Below are 21,930 nucleotides of genomic sequence, written 5' to 3'. Positions count from 1 at the left end.
GCAGGAAGGCTGACGTTTCGGGTCTGGACGTCAGCTTTCCTGCTCCTCTGATGCTGCTTGGCCTGCTGTGTTCATCCAGCTCCACACCTTGTTATCTCTGGTTCACTGCAGATACTGAAGCAGCAGGATGGAGGGAGTAGTGTAGATACTGAGAGGGTGCTTCCCCTGGGAGGGCAATCTGGAATAAAGAGGGCAGAGTGAGGGGAGTCTCCAATTTAAAACGCAGTGGAGGTTTTTCATCTGTCAAGGGTTATAGACCTGAGGAAATTCCTTCCCAGAAACCTTGTATGTATTCAGATTATTGAGAGGGTGAGAGGGTTGGGGGACCAGAAGGAAAGGAGAGATTAGGCCACGTTCGGATCAACTATGCCTTATTGAATGGCAGAGCAGGCTTGATAGCCCCAATAGCCCATTCCTGCTTTTCTTTAATGCAGACTGTGGTGGAGGCAGATTAATTTGTGGCAATAAAATGGATACTGAAAGCATCCTTTTTTTGAATTATTTGAGAAAGTGACAAGGTTATGGGATTGGGTTGTGGCACTTCTGAATTGTTCCTTCAGAGAGCCAGCACAGTCATAGAGCTAAATAAAAAACGAAAGAACTGCAGATGCTGTAAATCAGGAACAAAAACAAAGTTGCTGCAAAAGCTCAGATAACAAGGTGTAGAGCTGGATGAGCACAGTGGGCCGAGCAGGAAAGCTGATGTTTCGGGCCTAGACTCTTCAGAAATCTCTGCTGGAAAAGCTCAGCAGGTCTGGCAGCATCTGTGAAGGAAACCACAGAGTTAACATTTCAGGTCTAGTGACCCTTCCTCAGAACTGATAGTGGCTGGGAAAACATCAGTTTATATTGCAGAGAATAGGTAGGTGGGTGTGGTAGGGAGTAAATGATAGGATAGAGCCTGAAGAGAGAGAAAGACAGTTGGACAGACAAAGGATTTGCTAACGATCAGGCTGGGAGGGTGAATAGTTGTTAATGGGGACTGTTAGTGACTGACAACAGGGGGTGTGTAATAGCAGGCTATGTGGTAACAAGGCCTGGTGTGTGGGGTGGGGGGCTGGGACAGGGGAGAGTTTAGGCCCTAAAATTATTGAACTCAATATTGAGTCCGGAGGGCTGCAGGGTCCCCAAGCAGAAAATGAGGTGTTGTTCCTCCAGCTTGCGTTGGACTTCACTGGAACACTGTAGCAAGCCAGAGACAGAGATGTTGGCCAGGGAGCAGGGTGGTGTGTTAGAGTGGCAGGCAATAGGTAGTTCAGGATCTTTTTTGCGAGCAGAACATAGATGTTCTGCGAAGCGGTCGCCAAATCTACGCTTCGTTTCCCCAGTGTAGAGGAGACCACACTGTGAGCGGCGAATGCAGTAGGCTCGATTCCGGAAAGCGCAAGTGAAGTGTTGCTTCACCTGGAAGGTATGTTTGGGCCCTTGGATACTGAGATGGGAGGAGGTAAATGGGCAGGTGTTGTACCTTCGTTGGTTACAGGGGAGGGTGCCGTGGGGCTGTGGGGAGTGTTGGGGTGAAGGAAGTGTGGACCAGGGTGACCTGGAGGGAATGGTCCCTGCGGAAGGCGGACAAGGGAGGGGAGGGGAATATGTGTCTGGTGGTGACATCTCGCTGGAGGTGGCGTCTGATGATCTTCTGGTTGTGGATGCTGGTGGAATGGTTGGTGAGGATAAGGGGAACCCTATCGCTGTTGTGGGAGGGAAGAGAAGGGGTGAGGGCGGAAGTGTGGGAGATGGGTCGGACCTGGTTGAGGGCCCTGTTGACAACGGAGCTGGGGAATCCTTGGTTGAGGAAGAAGGTGGACATTTTGGAGGCTCCCTTTTCGAAGTTGGCCTCATCTGAACGTATGCAACGGAGACGGAGGAACTGAGAGAATGGGATGGAGTCTTTACAGGAAGTGGGTTGTGAGGATGTATCGTCAAGGTAGCTGTGGGAGTCAGTGGGTTTGTAGTGGATGTTAGTGGTCAGTCTATCCCCAGAAATTGAAACAAAAATGTCGAGAAAGGGAAGGGAGGAGTCAGAGATAAACCAGATGAAAGTGAGGGCAGGGTGGAAATTGGAGGCGAAATTGATGAAGTTTTCCAATTCTCGACAAGAGAGGGAAGCAGCACCGATGATATCATCAATGTATCGGAGAAAGAGTTGTGGCTGGGGGCCGGAATAGGACTGGAACAAAGAATGTTCCACGTACCCCATGAAGAGACAGGCATAACTAGGGCCCATGCAGGTACCCATAGCAACCCCTCTTACCTGAAGAAAATGAGAAGAGACGTTGTTGAGTGTGACGACAAGCTCAGCCAAGTGGAGGAGGGTGGTGGTGGGTGAGGATGGTTCAGGTCTTTGCTCCAGGAAGAAGCAGAGAGCTCTAAGACCCTCCTGGTGGGGAATGGACGTGTAAAGGGATTGCACGTGCATGGTAAAGAGTAGGTGGCTGGAACCGGTAAACTGGAAGTTTTGAAACCGGCGTAAGGCGTCAGATTAATCATTGATGTACGTGGGTAGGGATTGGGCCTGGGGGAGAAGACTGAGTCAAGGTAGGAAGAGATGAGTTCTGTGAGGCAGGAGCAGGCTGAAACAATGGGTCTGCCCAGACAGTCCTGTTTCTGGATTTTTGGCAGGAGGTAGAAATGAGCTGTGTGAGGTTGAGGGACTGTTAGCTTGGAAGCGGAGGCGGGGAGATCACTGGATGAAATGAGATCAGTTACCCTCCCAGCCTGATCGTTAGCAACTCCTTTGTCTGTCCAACTGTCTTTCTCTCTCTTTGGGCTCTATCCTATCGTTTACTCCCTACCCCACCCACCTCCCTATTTTCTGCATATAGCCTGACGTTTTCCCAGCCACCATCAGTTCTGAGGAAGGGTCACCAGACCCGAAACATTAACTCTGTGGTTTCCTTCACAGATGATGCCAGACCTGCTGAGCTTTTCCAGCAACTTTGTTTTTGTTACAGTCATAGAGCTGTACAGCATGGAAACAGACTCTTTGGTCCAACTCATCCATGCTGATCATACATCCTAAATTAATCTAGTCCCATTGCTGGCATTTGGCGCATATCCCTCTAAACCCTTCCTATTCATATACTCATCTAGATGCCTTTTAAATGTTGTAATTGTATCAGACTCTTCCACTTCCTGTGGTAGCTCATGCACCGCCCTCTGTGTGGAAAAAGTTGCCCCTTAGGTCCCTTTTAAATCTTTTCCCCTCTCTCATCTTAAACCTATTCCCTCTAGTTTTGGACTCCCTGGGGAAAAGACCTTGGCTATTCACCCTCCTTGCCCCTCATGATTTTATAAACATCTGTAAGGTCACCCCTCAGCTTCTAATGCTCCAGGGAAAATAGCCTCTGCCTATACAGCCTCTCCCTCTCGTTCAAGCCCTCCAAACCTGGCCACATCCTTGTAAATCTTTTCTGAACCCTTTCAAGTTTCACAAAATTGTTCTTATAGCAGGGAGACCAGAATTAAATGCAGTATTCCAAAAGTGGCCTAACAAATGTCCTGTACAGTCACAACATGACCTCCCAATTCCTATACTCGAACTGAACAAAAGAGGCAAGCATACCAAATGCCTTCTTCACTATCCTGTCTACCTGCAACTCCAAGATCTTTGCTCAGTAACACTCCTCAGGATCGTACCATTAAGTGTCTAAGTCCTGCCCTGATTTTTCTTTCCAAAATGCAGCACCTCATTTATTTAAATTAAACTCCATCTGCAATTCCTTGGCCCATTGGCCCACCTGATCAAGGTAACCTTCTTCACTGTCCACTACGCCACCAATTTTAGAATGATGGACTGAACTGTCTCCTGCTATGCTATAACCTTTCTATGATACACTAAAAGTCTAGACTACCCTCAGGCCAGCCTGATAAATGCCCAGTAATGTTTGTGCTGAGCAATGATCATCCTCAAGAAGAGAAAATCTAATCATCTCCCCTTGACAATTACCATTGCTGAATCCCCCACAATCAGTATGTTAGTACTATTGACTGGTCCAGTTACATTTCTGGTCATGTGAATACTATAACTACAAGAGCAGGTCAGAATCTGGGAATTCAAATATCTACCTGTACACCATCTGTGAGGCACAAAACGGTTTTTTTTTTGTTCTTGGGTACTTCTTGTTAAGCCAGCATTTATTGCTCATTCCTAATAGCCCTGGGGAAGGTGAAGTTCAGCTGCCTTCTTGAACCACTATGGGCTCTGGGATGTAGGGATATCCACAGTGCTACAGGTAGTCCTTGATTAACATTATTAAAAGACACTTGGGTAAGTACATGAATAGGAAAGGTTTGGAGGGAAATGGGGCAGGAGCAGGCAGATGGGACTAGTTTATTTTGAAATCATGTATGGTATGGACTAGTTGGACTGAAGAGTCTGTTTCCATGCTGTATGTCTGTAAGATCAATGCCGTCCAAGACAAAGCAGCCTACTAGATTGGCACCATGTCCACCACCTTAAACATTCATCCCCTCTACCACAGTGTACACTTCCTTCCACAAGATCCATATCAGCACCTTTCAACAGCTCCTTCCAAACCTGTAACTTTATCATCCAGCAGAACAAGGACATATGGGAATATGACTACTTTCAAATATTCTTCCAAATTACATCCTAACTTGGAGCTATATTGTTGTTCATCCATTAATACATAAGAATAGCTCAGATTCCGTCCACAATAGCATTGTGGATGTGCCTTCACCACGCTGACTGCAGCATATCGAGAAGGCAACTCGTCACCAAATTCTTAAAGACAATTAGGGATATGCATAAATACTGACCCAGCCAAAAAGAATACAAGAAATAGGAGCAGGTGTAGGCCATTTGCCTCCAAACCTGCTCCATCATTCAGTAAGATCATGGTTGAAATGATTGTGGCGTTAATTCTGTTCTTTGTTCAGAGAGTAATAGGGAAAGCAAATATAATGTTGGCCTTTGATTCAAAGAGAATGGAATATAAAAAATAAGGAGATGAAAAGGAATTTTTGCCTGGAGCATAGTGAATCTGATTTTTTTTTAATCCAGAGAATTCCTACACTGTGGGAACAGGCCTTTTGGCCCAATGTGTCCACACCAACCCTCCCGCCCAGACCCCCCCCCTTACCTTTACCCTGCATTTCCCATGGCTAACCTACAGATCCTGAACACTATGGATAACTTAGTATGGCCAATCCACCTAACTTGCACATCTTTGGACTACGGGAGGAAACCAGTGCACCTAACGAAAACCCACACAGATACAGAGGGAGCGTGCAAACTTTGCCCGCGGATGGAATCGACCCCAGGTCCCTGGCGCAGTGTGGTAGCAGCACTAACCACTGAGCCACCGGGGCTTAAGGCTGTAGAGGCTGTGCCATTAATTACATTCAGGCTGAGAATAGACAGATTTTTAATCAGTAAAGGAATCAAGAATTGTGAGGATAAGGTAAGAAAATAGCATTGAGAATTCTTGGATCAGCAATGATCTCATTGAATGATAGAGCAGACTCGATGAGTTGAATGGCCTGCCTCTGCTCCTATGTCCTGTGGTAGGAAGGAATCAATATAAGGAAATTAGCAAAAGAACAAAAGGAGCCATGAGAATGTTTTTACACTGAAGTTTTTATGATCTAGAATGCACTGAATGCAATAATGATGTAAGTAGATCCAATGGTAATCTTTAATAGGGATGTGATAAATAGTTGAAGAGGAGAAAACATGCAGGGCAGAAGGATGTGCAGGATAGTTCTTTGAAGGAGCTGCCACAGGCCCAATGGACTGACTGGCTTCCCTCTACGCTTGAAATTTCTGTATTTGTGACACCATGTAACTGATGGTATTCTGAGTTTGTTTATCATTTATTTTTGAAGGTGAAAGTATGACATAATTAAAAAATATTTTCCATATATAATTATCAGTTTTAATTTCCTATCAATAATAAATGATATGCAGTCAAAGCAGTAGGAGCAACTATGTTCTAATGAAGATCATGAGTACTGTGTGAAGAATAAACCTTTTACAGTACACTGTTGTCTGATTTAGAAACTTGGTATTACTATTAGCAAGCTAATGTGTAGTGTATTATGTTCGCATTCCCTTTTACAATTGTAATTATTGTTTCTGATTTATTCTAACTTATTTTTGTAATGATTATCTCCGTTCCCTGCACTCCTCACTGATTTAGAGGTGAGAATGATCTGCTCAGATTTTACAGTGCGGTCTCCTGTAAAGGAGGTAGAACTGGTGTCACCTCTGGACGCTAGTTGTTTGAGCTATAAATAGGCTCTAAGTAGGCTGGTTGGCATGAAAACTTAGTTAATTCTTCTGTTGACTTGTAGTGAAATGGTGCAGGATGAAAGATGAAGAAAGAAGAACATTGGGGACTCTCTCACTAGACTGCAGGCTGACACCTATGTCGTGGAATTACCAGATGACAGGAATTCTGCAGATCTATCAGAACATCTCTTTCAGAAGACTGTTTCACTTCCCTCAAGTGTTTGCAGCAGAAGATCTCGGAGGGCAGGATGGGAAGCTTCCTGCGTGTATCGGCAGTCCCCAGGCCCCTGAAACAGGGTGGGACAGAATCCAGGAGCTATTTGTTCGCAAGTATGCATTCACCCAGTTTTTTGTGGACTAAGCTCAATAAAAGTCAAATTAGGAAGATGTGACAAGGAGGCAATAATTGTGGAACAAACTAATGCATTGTTTTGTGAATGGTACAAGAAAGAACTGTTTAGAAAAGAAAATAACAGGCAGTCTCAAACTTTTCTGAGCTTTATGCAAAATTAAGCCTTATCTACCATTCTCTCATCCAGTGTTCTTGAGGTTTGCTGCCATTGTGTATTGTCCTTCATCATCCTGCTTATTCTGTTCATTGTTCTAGTCAGGTTGGATTTTTTTTGTGCCTTGTCTTGTGCAGTTTTCATTTATATACACTGCCTTTTCATCTTCACTCTTTCATTTCACCTAGAATGACTGACTTGTCTTCACTTGACTTGTGTCCAAAACATCATAGTTTTTCTTGTTTTTGGCGTATTGGCTCTGGATTCCAGCTTTAGTCAACACACTCAGGAAGGTTTTAAGGTCTGTAAAGGTACAAAATGGATCTAGGGGTGAGGGAATTTAGTTAACCCCAAACTGGGGTTATTCTCCTTCAAGTAAAGGTGATTGAGGGAGATTTGGTAAAGGTATGTAAGATTGTGACAGGTTTGAATAAGGAGGACAAGTTAAGTGTTCAAATTGGCTGGTTGTATAAAAGTAAAATTGTTCTAGTCCTACCAGAGCATACGGCTGCTCTGTTATTGGAGAGAGAGAGAGATGACAGGTGGTAGTTTAACTGAGGGTCATTATGCCTCAGGCGAGGGAAGAGGTTGAGAGGAGAGTCTTTCATAGTAACCTCAGCTGGTGTGGAAATTGAACCCATCCTGTTATAAAAGACTAAGTTCAATTAGTTTTTTGGCAAAAGATGAGGGGAGAATGAACTTTTCTACATACCAGACTACCTGAACTCACTGCTCACGAAGGTGGTAAATTGGAGACAATCACTGGAAATTGGATTGGCATGAAGGAAATAAACTGGAAGGGGATCAAGCTGGCAAGTGAGGCTGTGAATTGCTCTACAGGGAGCAAGCATGGATTTGATAGGCCAAGTGACTTCTTTTTTACTATAAATTACTCTACTGGTATCCTTGCAGTGAAATATGCAGTGCTGAAGCACGTCGTTCAGTCCACACCAGACGGGCCACAGGAGTAGGGATTGGGAAAGTATCACATTGGTGTTTGAAGAATCTTTACTGAAGTACATTGTCTAAATAGGGTAGAAGGAAATTTATTCCACATCCAATGACCTGGTGCTTGATGTGGAAGTTGGCGGCTTAAAATATAGAAATACAGGCCATACGAACATAGATTTACAGTCTGAGTGGAAGTCATTCAGCTTATCATGTCTGTGATATCTGCAAAAGAGCTATGCAGTCTTATCCAACCTTTCAACTTCAGGTCTGCCAGTTAGAGTACTTAAATTGCATGTCCTTTTTGTTTTTAAAGTGATGAGGGTATCACCTTTTAAGGCATTGAGTTCTAGTTCCCAGCACCTTCTGAGTGGAAAACGTATCTCTTTAACTGCCCTCTAATTCTTTGACCAATTACATTAAATCCCTCATACTTTAAATCCTTTAAATCTACAACCTCGTATTTTAAATCCCATAATTTCATGGTGTATGGAACTTGAGTATTGCTGGGGTAAAAAAATTAAATTGAAGCATTTTATCTTGCACCCTTCAGGACATTGAAGATAATACCAATATAAGGGGGGAACAACAGTTTATATTGTTTGAGAAGAGTGTGATGATGATTGGCAAGTGGTCTCTGATTGATAGAGGCACTGCTGTAGAGAATGCATTAGTAGGATGATGACTGACAATTAACTGCCAAGGTTTGTTTATATCTCCTTATAGCCTCCGTTGTTCAAAAGAAAACAAATCCAATCCATGTCATCTTTCCTCACAACCAATATTCTTCATTCTCGTAAATATCTTCTGTATTGTCTAGTGTGATCACAAACTTCTTGGAATGCAATAGTCAGAACTGTACACAGTACTTGAGCTGCAGACTAACTACTGTTTTATAAGTTGATACAGTTTTATGTGGCTGCTATACTCCACAGAAAGCATGACTGACTGAGAAATTTTCCCACTCTAAGGCCTGTTATGGGCATGTTGGAAACATTTAGATTGATGAATGCTCCTTCCTTGGTCAACAAGTCCTAGAGTGGGACTTGAACCTAATGTTTCTGGCTCAGAACAAGGCACTATCCACTGAGCCACGAGCCCTCCATTCACCTGAATTTTGTCTTTTATTGTGTATTCCTTTGCTTTGTCTGTCTTCACCAAATACTGTGTTCAACTGACCCATGATAGCAACCTTCAGCAAGCACAAAATTCAGAACAAATAGTTTCTTTTTGAAGTAGTAAAGTATTTGACATAGCAAGGTTAGGTATTTTAAAATGACTATATGTAATTAAAATGACACTCTGTAATTGAATATGCATGCTGTTTACACAGTGAGTTGAAAACTTATCCAGAGGAAATAACCAACATCTGGAAGAGTGTCATCGTAGCTGCGTGTTTTGGGATGTTGTATGGTGGAATTCCTGCTGCAAGGCATGCTAAAATCCGTTACATTGAGCAGAGTCAAGCTGAGGTATACAAAAATCGCTTGGAAGCTGTGGTGAGTTTGAAACACTCAAGTTATGCAAGAAATCAGGAAATGACTGTCTTTGAGAAAGAATTATCGTGCTAAGGAGGGGAGGCACACTAATAGCAACAAAGTAGCCTCAGTGAGACTGAAAGCCTCATCTTCAGCTGTGATATTAGGTGAAGATCAAGCATGAAGTGAAATAAAGTAGGTGGATCATCAAACAAGGGCAACAAGCTAGCATTCCCAGCAGATTTGGAGTTATTGCACAGGTTTGGGAAGAAAGTGCACCCTTGCTCCTCTCAATTGAGAAGCAATGAGTGAGAAAGATACCTTCCAGAGGCCCATCACATCTGTGGCAGTTCTTTGTGAAAGCTGTGTGCTTACTCCCTTTTCATAAATACTTATTTATTTCACTTTTAGGCATTATGGATTCAATTTTCAATGCTGAAATGGGACTAAGAAACGTCTGCATTTAAAGTAGACTAAATCTCCTCCCCCTCTGTGGGCTACACTGTATCGTGCTCCATGGGCCACCTAGTCTAAAAAACATTTTTTAAGCAACCTGTTCAGGGATTCTGTGACACACCTTTGGAGCAGGTAGGACTTGAACCCAGGCCTCCTGACTCAGAGGCAGGGACACTACCATTACACAGCAATAGCCAGCCATCTAGTCTAAGTTCACCATTCTCGCAACTTACTCTTTAATTCCCTTTCTCACTATTCCCAACAACCCTCACCAATGATGTAGCCACAGAGCTGAGTGGCTTGACCCCCCCACTGTGGCTCATACTTGAGTTTCAAATTCATATGTAGAATTATAACTCCAAACCCATTAGCCTTTATAGACGAAACATCACCTCCAGAGACCCCCCGACCTATCCTGACAAGCATGCAAGCAGATGGAACAATCTGCATATTTCATAGCAGGCAAGAACAAGCCTTCTTGGGGCCATTTAGGTATGGGCATTGATATTGGCCTAGCTAGTGATGGCTGTATCCAGTAAATTAATTTTAATAGAAATGAAAAATGAATGTACTCCTTTTGCTAACTTATAGTGGAAAAAACATCAGATGATCCACATTCTAAGTTGGGATGAAAAGATAGATATTCTACGTTTGAGATCTATTTATGTGACCCCCCTACTCTAAACCTGACCATTTACGGTACATTTCTTTTCTTCGACTGACTAGTTAACCAACCTGCTATTGGTTACATATTCCTCCACACAGTTTGCCAGATGCCATTTTTTTTAGTATTCCCAATAATTCTTGCTAACACTCCTTTTGTTTCTACACCCAAACCAATCACAAAACATACACACACACACTTGCACCTTCCCAATCCAAAGAAAAATTCATTTTCAGTCTTTCCTACAAGCCCGCTCTCCACCTACAGTTGCATTCTGTTTATTTACATTTATACAGTTACTTCTGGTAGATTCCAAATCTGGCACAGAGATCTGTTTAGGAAAATCATGGAGACATTTATAGATATAATACATTACACCACTACAAGTTACTATTTCAAGCTTGTTCGGATCATGAGAATATCACAAGTTCAACACTGCTAACCTACAGAGCAATAATGTACTGGATAATCTTGGTCTGAGTAGTTCATGTAGTGCATGGTCTGTGAGACTGTATTGGCTGAATGCCTTCATTTTTGCCACTTGTGTTCTTCCAAGTGCTGGGCCTTGGCAGAACTGACTCTGATTGCTTTTCAATGATCCATCCATAGTAGAGTAAGGAGTCCAGTATTCTGTATGAGTGTAATGGGAATATGGCTGCTTTGTAACATTACACGGAGTAACAGGATGCAAAGGTTTTCCTTCACTTAAGATCTACTTGAAAAAGGATAACTGTTGGTTACGCTTCCCATCATTTTAGTCCTGTCTGTAGCGTAGGTGCCAATATGACCCTGGGTTTTAGAAAGACAATACCATACGGGAAAAGTAAATACTGTATTTCCAAGTGATCTCATTGGGTGTGTAGGAAAATTAATATTAATACAGTTTCTCCACTCTCACCTGAAGTATAATTTTCGTCTATGGATGCTGACCAGTTTGAGTAACCTATGCAGGAGCAAATTACTGCAGATGCTGGAATCTGTACTGAAAACAAATGCTGGAGATTACAGTGGGTCAGGCAGCATCCACGGAGAGATAGCAAGCTAATGTTTCGAGTCTAGATGATGCTGATGGATGCTACCTGACCTAATCTCCAGTAGTTTTTGTTTTGAGTAATCTATGTGACTAAGCACCTCTGATTCAGTTCTGATGTGTCATTGCTGTCTTCTTTCTCTATTAGAGGTCAGCACAAAATGCCGCTGTCCGGGGCTTTGTTCGTTACGGGTGGCGATGGAGCTGGAGAGTTGCTGTGTTTGTAGCAATATTCAAGTAAGTGAAATATTAAGCCGTTTTTTAGTTTTTTAAAGGTGGTTGTAGGTAGCAGGTAAAGAATAGGCAGCCTTTTTGTAACGTATGGCTTAGAACTGTTTATTGTATTTCTTATTTACAAACATAACATACCTAATTGGAAGGAATTATAGAGTCGTAGAGATTTACAGCATGGAGAAAGACCCCTCAGTCCAAGTGTATGCTGACTAGATATCCTAAATTAATCTAGTCCCATTTGCCAGTATTTGACCCATATCCCTCTAAATCCTTCCTACTCATATACCCATCCAGGTGCCTTTTAAATATTATAATTGTACCAACCTCCACCACTTCCTCTGGCAGCTCATTCCATTCATGCCCCACTTTCTGCATGAAAAAGTTGCCCCTTAGGTCCCTTTTACATCTTTCCCATCACACTTAAAACCTACACTCTCTAGTTTGGACTCCCCCAACCCAGGGAAAAGACCTTGTCTATTTAGCCTATACGTGCCCCTTATGATTTTATAAACCTCTATAAGGTCACCCTTCAAGCCTCCAATGCTCCAGAAAAAATAGCCCTAGTCTATTCATCCTCTCCCTACAGCTCAAACCCTCCAACTATGGCAACATCCTTGTAAATCTTTTCTGAACCCTTTCAAGTTTCACAACATCCTTCCTATGGCAGGGAGACCAGAATTGTATGCAGTAGTCCAATTGTGGCCTAACCAATGTCCTGTACAGCCGCAACATGACCTCCCAATGTCTATACTCAATGCACTGACCAATAAAGGCAAGCATGCCAAATGCCGCCTTCACTATCCTTACTACCTGCGACTCCACTTTCAAGGAACTATGAATGTGTGCTCCAAGGTCTCTTTGTTCAGCAACACTCCTCAGGACCTTACCATTAAGTGTATAAGTCCTGCCTTAATTTGCCTTTCCAAAATGCAGCACCTCACATTTATCTGAGTCAAGTTCCATCTGCCACTCCTCAGCCCATGGGTCCATCTGGTCAAGAAACCGTTGTACTTTTATGCAACATTTTTAACAACCTAAGAATATCCCAAAATGCATTACAACCAGTGAATAACTCTAGAAGTGGAGTCACTGCAGCAATGTAGGAATCGCAGCAGCCAATTTTCAGGCAGCAAGCTCCTGTAAATAGCAATGAGATTTAAGACTAAATAGTCTGTCTTGTCTTGGTATTGCTGGTTGAATGCTAAATATTGTCCAGGACAAGATATTCATCTTCCAGTAGTACCATTTTACACCTGAATGAAGGACTTGGTGCAATATCATTCAATAAACTGGGCAGCACAGTGGCTCAGTGGTTGGCACTGCTGCTTCCGCCCTCAGGTAACTGTCTGTATAGAGTTTGCACTTTCTCCCCATGTCTGCATGGGTTTCTGCCGGTGCTCAGGTTTTCTCCCACAGTCCAAAGATGTGCAGGCTGGGTGGACTGGCTGTGCTAAATTGCCTGTAGTGTCCAGGGATGTGCAGATCAGGTGTGTTAGACGTGGGAAATGGAGGGTTACGGGGAAAGGGTTGGGGCATGGATCTGGGTGGGACGCTTTTCGGAGGGTCGGTGTGGGATTCTATGAAACTGCACCTTTGGCAGAGCAGCACACTTTAAGTACTGCAATAAAGTATCAGCTTAGGTTAACTGCTCAAGTCTCTAGAATGTAATCTGAATCTATGAGCTTAACTCAAAAGAGTGCTACTGCTCCAAGGCTGACTATTACTATATATGTACTCTGTACAGAAAAGAGGGATTATAAATCCTTTCTTTGGCTAAAATATTCAACATGAGAAAGTGTTTTAGAGATGATGGCACTTGCTGTAAAGTGTAATTACTCTGCATTAACTCACCACCCTGTCTGTCTATGGTGTTTTCTTTCTTTGCTCTGGGGGTGTGGAGTCATTGATCATAATGTGAAATAGATCTTTAAATTGGTCCATGGGACATTCAAGTCAAAACAACAGCTGACTGCAGAATCTGCAATAGCACCTAGTGGTTTGTTCCTTTAATTGGATGACACTAGGCCAATCCAAAGTGCTAATTCTTAACGCATTAATAGGCTATTCCTGTAACCTCTGTAATATGAGTGGTGGTGCAGTGTGGGGAGAAGAGCAATCAGAGAGCTAAACTGTTGATCTACACACAACTGAAAATAAATTGGGAAGTCCATATGTCCTGTGGGGTGGTAACTAGTTTTGCATGTGTTTTCTAAGATGTTGTTTTGAGAATCCTGGCATCACTTCTCAAGAAAATAACTAGATAAATGAGTAATTTCCATTAACTCAGATTATCTCATAAATAGTTCATTGGGCAGTTTACCATTAAACTTTGGGTTGCTCTTTACTATTTTCAAAGGAAACAAATTCCCTTGGGCATTCAGAGGTAGCCAAAATGCAGATTTGAGAGATTACAATCAGAATAAGGAAAAGAATTGAGGGACATCATAGAATTTTTTAAAAAAGTAGTGACTTGGTCATAGATAACTGTGCTAACTGAAATGTTCCTGAGTGACTGTATCTGTGCTTTTGTGTGGTGTGGTGGTAATATTATTGGACTAGTAATTCAGAGGCTCAGGCTTATCTTCTGGGGATAGATGTTCAGATTCCAACATGACAACTGGTGGAATTTCAATTCAGTTAATTAAATCTGGAATATAAAGCTTTTCTAATGTTGAAACTACCATTGATTGTTGTAAAAATCCAGCTGATTTACTATTTCCAAAAAGGTGAGGAAATCTGCCATCCTTACTTGGTTTGGCCTACATTTGACTCCACACCCACACTAATGTAGTTGACTCTTGATTATGCTCTAAAATGGCCAGCAAGCCACAGTTCAAGGGTAGTTAGGGGTGGAGAAGAAGTGACGTTCACATCCCATGGAAGAGTAAATTATAGTACATCATTATTATGGTATTTACTTGCAAAGTGTGTTTTCTTGATAGAGTATATAGATGTAATTGCACAGGCTCAATTTATTGATTAATTTACTGTTGATTTTCCAAACAGCACAGTTAGCACAGGTCTGTCTGTGTATCGTGATCAAAATCTTCTGAGGCACTACTCTGCAGCTGGAGGTAGGACCCTGCTTGGAGGTTGCTTTGCTTAAACCTGGAGTGAATATATTTTTTCTTTCTAATAGGGCAGAAGTGGGTCATTCAGTCCAAATGGTCCATTCTAACAATTATAGTTCATATAACCATCCCATTTCTCCTCTTCCCCCCCTCCCCATCAACATAACCTTCTATCCTTCCTCCCTCGTGTACTGATTGAGTTTTCTCTTAAATGCCTTAGTTATTCCACGTGGTCGTGAATTCCACATTTTAAGCACAGCCCGGGTATACATTTTTTCCCTGATTTTTGTTTTACATTGGATCTATTGGAGATTTTCTTGTATTCATAGCCTCATAGTTTTGTTACCCAAAGGTCTTCTCTCTGTGCTTATTTTCCACTTTGTTCTTCATCTGGCTTTCGCCCATGGATTCTGCCCAGCTGGAGATCCTTCACATCTGAGGCTAAACAAAGAGTTACAATTGAGTATTCAACCATGGGAACATCACAGTTCAAACCTTATCATTTCCGTGTCTTCCTTGACACATGTCCTTTCATAGTTGCCTACAAATTTTCATAAAACAATCAGGTACAGGAAACTGGGGAAATTGTATTTGTTTTAAATCATCTCTTCCTATCACCGTTGAAACCAATTGTTCTGTTCCATAAAACCAGGCATTGAATTGCAGAACTGGAGCCTAATTGCTACACACAGTTTTAAGCATTTATTTATAGAGATATACAATATCAACATGCACTTCCTAGCTCAACCAGTGAAGTTCCAGCCTGTTCCTAACTATAGAAATACTGATAAATCCCCAGTTAATTCCCTTCATTGCATAAAATTAAACACACATTTACTATAGAATTAACACCTCACTCGACACAGCTTGTAATTTGAACCTAGAACAACCTTGTTTGTGTGGCATAGCAGTACACTGTCATTCCAGATCAAGTCACCGAGGAGTTGACTCATAATACTCTGTTTGATACTGAAACTTGGTAAATTGAGAAGTCTGGGACCAACAGGCAGGGTGGAACAAAAATTCTTCTAAAACCAGAGTTCATTCATACAATACAAGCACTTTATTCAGGATTTCAGTTCTGTTTGATCTGTTGAAACTATCTGCATGCTTATTTATCACTGTGAACTAATATAAAAAAGATATTGCATTTGTTTTAGCAATCACAGGAGGACTATTCCGAATGAATCTTGGATTGGGTGGACTCTTAGCAGGCGCAGCCATTGGTGCTGTGATGGGGTGAGTTCATAATTATCCAAGATTGAAAATGAATTATCTATGTGGTTATTTATTTAGTGAACATAATCCCTGAAACCAAATGATCACATCCTCGGTTGCTGAGTTTAACATTAGTTCACCACTTACTCCAGAGAGAACACCCGTTGGTAACATTCACCGTGGTTTGTGTATCTCCATATATGCATAAGGCTTTTGTGCTGAGGCCCCAGCAGCGGAGTTTGGCTATGCATGAACCCCAGTTTATCCTGAATCTTTTCATCAATGGCCGCTCTCACTATGTTAGTTCCAAGTCTGCCATTCAACAGATGGGGTTTGTAACAGGGAACTTGTTAGTGACTTCCCATGTTTCCCATTCTTGATCCAAATGATCTTGCTGAGGAAGCTTGTACCATATGGTATAACAAGACAGAAGGCAGTCAATAGGTGTGTTGAACAGGTCATCATGGCGCAGTGATTGAGGTGCAGCACGGATGGTTTCTATCAGCTGTGAGTTTTCATTATTCGGTGAATGTATAAGGCATTGATGGTTGTGAGGACATGAAGTCAGGGAGGGGTGTTGAAGAGGATTTCAGCTATGATACACATTGTTACATTCAGTTGAGCATCAACACTATACGTGTGTGATGACCTATGCCAGACAGGTACACAGCACTGTACAATGCAGTATGATACGCCAAGTGCTAAGGTCCAGGCTATTGTGACAGCAGTGCTGTTGGTAGATTAATAGGTTGTTTTTGGTTTTGACTTTTTTGCTACTGCTTTCTTCAGATATTCCTGGATAGATGATTCTTTCTGGAATTACTCTTAATTCTGTTGGGTTGGGATCATAGTTTAGTGTCTGACCATGCATGCAGGTATGCAGTTCTTTTTTGATGCTCGCATTGAGGAGGTGAAATACACTGAGTATAGTTTTATAGGGATTTTACTGAGACTTCATGTGCTGCAACACTCCATCAACATTGTAACGTCTTCATTAGGATCTGCTGCATGGTACAGAGAGAGTTGGGTGACACAACAGATATCATCAGCATTGAAGAACCTGCAAGACATAGTTCTTAACTGCTCAATTGTATATGTTTGAATAACATTAGGGTTAGCACGGAGTCCTGTGGTAGTCTGTTGCCCAACATGATATTATCCATAATATTCTTGCAAATTTTTGTCCCTCACCCAATATCATTAAAATAGATTATCTAGTCATGTGTTTCGTTGCTGTTTGCTGTACACACAGCTTGCAGTATACAGGTTAGTTGCCTACAGTTTTGAGATTACAACAGTGTCTACACTTTCAAAAAACTTCATGCAACAAACCGCAATAGATAGCCAACAGGTTGCTGTTAGCTGCTATTTTGTTTTATTCTGGAAGCCATAAAATCCACTGGGCAGATGTGAATTGGTTCACGACTGGTTTTCTATGGTAACACAAAAATATCTAGAATATTCCAAACTGGACTTTTATTAATAAGCAACATTTGCAACTAGTTAGTATGTAGTTGAAGGCATTTGCTTGAGCTGCCTTTTCTTTCCTTGTTTGCCTACTTTGACCATAACCTCTCACCCACACCCTTGTCTGGAATGATGGTAACTGTTCTCTGAAGCACAGAGAACTTGGACGCTGCTGAGGGTACAAAATTTTGCTTTTGTTAAATTTGTACTTTATCCCCTATTAAATATTTTAAAAACTTGAAAATCAGCCATTCAATGAAGAAAGAAAAAGCCAACAATCTATGATACATTTAAAGACAACTCTTACAAGAAAGTTTGTCTAAATTGAAGTTAATTATTGGAATGTGACTGTGAATAACTTGTACTGACAACTAGATAAGAATTTCGCTATTTGTTTTGTCTTTCAGGGTTCCAGCTGGGGCATTGATCCTGGCAATGCAGAAAGTTAGTGGAGAGACTGTCAGAGAACGTAAACGTAGAGAACGGCGAGAGATTTATGAACTTAAGTTGGAAGAATGGTATGAAGTGGTAATTCTATGATCATAGATAAATTGCTGAAATTAGAATAGCAGAGGAGAAATGTTTGAAAAGTGTTTTACAAGAATAATGTATTTTTTAAAAATGTTCTCTTCCTCTTCCTATAAATGTTAATATTTTAGTCATTGATCTTTTGAACAGAAAGGTTCCACCTGAAACATATTAATCTTCCTTTCTGTTCAAACACTGAGCAGACTGGTATGCATTTCTGTAATTTCAATATTGATCACCCACTGAAATCATAAATTTAAATGACAGAGTTAATGTGCAGGTTTTTAATTGGCACTGAGTTAAAATGAGCTAGAGCGGACACAATGGGCTAAATGGCTCCTTTTGCACTATAACACTTGTTTATCAGCAGTTTCTTAATGCCACTGTGTTTGTTTTTATTACATTCATGTATCATCTCCCCAGGAAAGCCAGACTGCATGTGACAGAAGGTTTAATTGATGAAATTGCTGGAAAAGATTCAATGGAAAATGATTTGGAGAAATTGGAAGAGCTGTTGAATCAGCCCAGAAATCCAGAGTCTTCAGTTAGAGAAAATCTGACTGAACAGGGGAATTGAGAAGAAATTTATATGAATGATACCAACTGTCGTAGACATCTTGAGAAAATATTGTCTGAGCTAGCTAATGAAAATTACGTTCTTGATGTTACTAAAGAACAGTCCAGTCAAAGTAAATTCCTGGGCTGAACTGATAAGCACTAGGATACCTGGAATTTGCTGTCTTGTATAATTATGAACATATTTGACTACTTGTATATTGAAGATGTCCAGTAGGATTTGTGTTTGTAATATTCTCTCTCACTGCAACATTTTGAAGACTTAGAAAAGTACTGTCTTTGAAAATGATAAATCAGTTGATCAAAGTTGCACCTTCGTTGTTGGAATTGTTCTAATGTGCTTTTGCTGAATTGAAGAACAGAGTAAATTCATAACAAACCTCATTCAGTACTCATTCATAACTGATTGCTCAGCAAATTAACTTGGCTGGAAGTTCCCTATCCCAAGAAATTAGCTAACCATTTCTCATGGCCACACAGAATGACTAAGATTAGAATCCTATCTCATGGTCCTTGCTGGACAAGTTCACTAAAGGACCTGATACCACCCAGCACTTGTCTTGTATATCAATGACTGGAGTTTAGTTTTTGGTTTTGATATATTTTTAATATAGATTAAAATCTTGACATTAATTCCTGTCAATGACTATGATTGAATACAGCAAAAGAGAAGTTTGTACCACCCATTAAAACAGTGTGTTGAAAAAGTGAGCAGTGCGAATGAAACACACATGAATTTGAGAACTTGAATTTTAAACTTGTATTGAAAACACATTCTGATCTTCCAAAATGTTATCATTGTGCTAGAAAAGAGTGTATTTGAGCTAATATGATCAAATATAAATGATAACGTGTTTTCTTGTGAAACCAAGTCAATGAAAGACAAATTCTGATCACTGCTGACTGATTTGTAGTTGCAATAAAGTCTTTTGAATTTGTGCTTTTGAGTTCTGCAAAGTAGCAGATTTAAGAATGATTTTAATTACTAAACCATCTTTATTTTTGAGAGTTGGAATGGTTACACAAAGTGAAGTTATTTCTACTGAGTGACCACAAATCTTTCACAAAATACTACTTGGGAAAAAGTAGAGCTAAAGATTTTATTCAATAATTTAGAAAAGAACTAGTTCTACAATGCTGAAACCAATGAAGACAACATGTATGTATACTTGAGGAGGTTCAGTATAGAAATAATGACTTGTATTTGAACTGTCAACACTTGAGTATGGGTTGTTGAATTTGAGATTCATTGTCTGTAGCTGGGGAGACAGAATAGATACTTGTAGCATGAATGAACTGAGGAGACTGGGAGGGTTGAGAGAAAGATGATGGAAGGAAGAAAAGGAGCTGGATTGTGTGGTCAGAAAGCAGGCACTCAGAGGGGAAGTTTGGAGCTCACCAGGATTGAAATCAGCTAACTCTTGTAATGAGTCTAAAGATCATTCAGAAACAGTGAAGAGGTTTATTAAAGAAGATAGATATAAGATCAAGTCTGATTGATCATGGCCGATATGTTTTTTCAACCCCATTGTCCTGCCTTCTCCCGATAATGCTTGATCCCCTTATTCATCAAGAGCCTATACCTGTCTTAAATAGTCAATGACTTGGCTTCCACAGCCCTCTGTGGCAATGAGTTCCACAGATTTACCACCCTCTGGCTGAAGGAATTCCTCATCTCAGTTCTGAAGGGTTGTCATTTCAGTCTGAGGCTGTCCTCAGGTCCTAATCTCTCCTCCTAATGAAAATGTCATCTTCAGGTACACTTGATCTGGGCCTCTCAGTATTCTGTAAGTTTCAATGAGATCTCCCCTCATCCCTCTAAACTCCATAGAGGACAGACCCAGAGTCTTCAACCATTCCTCATGTGATGAGCTCAAGTTTGGAGTTCTACAGTGCTGTCCTTACAGTTTACAATTCTTTCAAGTTTTGTGTCTCTGCAAACTTTGAAACTGTCCCCTGTACATCAAGATCTAACACATGACATAAGTAATTTTTTTTACTATCTGACACCTATGGGACCAGGAGTATACTGATTGATTAAATATTCCAGATAGTCAAAAGGTCACAAATCAATGTAAAAACACACACTAAGTAATGGAAATGTGATGCAGGGGGATACATGTCACTGTTATACTTTATTTACAACATAAATCAGTTAAATAATAATGCAACAAAAACAAAGTTGCTGGAAAAGCTCAGCAGGTCTGGCAGCATCTGTGAAGGAGAAAACAGAGTTAATGTTTCGGGTCTGGTGACCCTTCCTCAGAACTGATAGTGGTTGGGAAAATGTCAGTTTATATGCAGAAAACAGGGAGGTGGGTGAGGTAGGGAATAAACGATAGGATAGAGCTGAAGAGAGAGAAAGACAATTGGACAGACAAAGGAGTTTCTAACGATCAGGCTGGGAGGGTGAATGGTTGTTAATGGGGACTGTTAGTGACTAACAACAGGGGGTGTGTAATAGCAGGCTATGTGGTAACAAAGCCTGGTGTGTGGGGTGGGGTGGGGTGGGGTGGGGTGGGGGGCTGGGACAGGGGAAAAGTTTAGGCCCTAAAATTATTGAACTCAATATTGAGTCCGGAGGGCCGTAGGGTCCCCAAGCAGAAAATGAGGTGTTGTTCCTCCAGCTTGCGTTGGACTTCACTGGAACACTGTAGCAAGCTGGAGACAGAGATGTTGGCCAGGGAGCAGGGTGGTGCATTGAAGTGGCAGGCAACGGGTAGTTCAGGGACTTTTTTGCGAGTAGAACATAGATGTTCTGCAAAGCGGTTGCCAAATCCACGCTTCGTTTCCCCAATGTAAAGGAGACCACATTGTGAGCGGCGAATCAGTAGACTAGATTCTGGTAAGTGTAGGTGAAGTGTTGCTTCACCTGGAAGGTAAGGCAAGGGCAAGTTATGCCTGTCTCTTTGTGGGGTATGTGGAACATTCCTTGTTCCAGACCTATTCCAGGCTCCACCCACAACTCTTTCTCCAATACATCGATGCTGCCAGTTTCCTTCCCTAAAGGGCATTAATAAACCAGGTGGGTTTTCTGACAATTGGCAATAGGTTCATGGTCCTCATTTGATTCTTAATTCCGGATATTTTATTGGATTCAAATTCCACCATCTGCTGTGGCGGGATTCGTACACGGATCTCCGGAACGTCATCTGGGTCTCTGGATTAACAGTCCAGTGATAATACCACTAGGCCATTGCCTCCCCTGTTATTTGAGCTATATAATTTTTGCCTGTTTTATCAAGAGTGCTGTTTAAAACAAAATTTTATGATCAGGAAAAACCAGGATCCCACACCAACTTCTGCCCTGAAAAAAATCCATTGACCATTAATCCCTGTTTCCTATCACTGAGCCAATTTATATCCATATTGTCATTGAGTTATACTGAGAAGTTACACTGTTTCCCTCTCCACAGATGCTGCTGTGTTTCTCCAGCAATTTCTGTGTGTGTTTTTAATGAAAAATCAATTATAACCTGCTATACCCAGGTCTCTGGT

The 21,930-nt window shown here is 41.4% G+C and overlaps 1 protein-coding gene across 1 annotated transcript; it reads left to right on the top strand.

The window, feature by feature from the left end:
• Window positions 1-2: 2 nt before the first annotated feature.
• On the top strand, window positions 3-19,370 carry timmdc1 (translocase of inner mitochondrial membrane domain containing 1). Its single transcript, XM_048608283.1, has 8 exons — window positions 3-1,411; window positions 6,319-6,586; window positions 9,044-9,209; window positions 11,487-11,575; window positions 14,579-14,646; window positions 15,804-15,882; window positions 17,736-17,846; window positions 18,280-19,370. Exons 2-8 carry the CDS (start codon window positions 6,333-6,335, stop codon window positions 18,431-18,433), a joined length of 921 nt encoding a protein of 306 aa, XP_048464240.1. The 5' UTR covers window positions 3-1,411; window positions 6,319-6,332; the 3' UTR covers window positions 18,434-19,370.
• Window positions 19,371-21,930: the final 2,560 nt, after the last annotated feature.

This window comes from Rhincodon typus, chromosome 19 (assembly GCF_021869965.1).
Source record: "Rhincodon typus isolate 14 chromosome 19, sRhiTyp1.1, whole genome shotgun sequence".
In the NCBI taxonomy this organism is placed as follows: domain Eukaryota; kingdom Metazoa; phylum Chordata; class Chondrichthyes; order Orectolobiformes; family Rhincodontidae; genus Rhincodon; species Rhincodon typus.
This window is presented reverse-complemented; position numbering and strand designations above follow the sequence as displayed.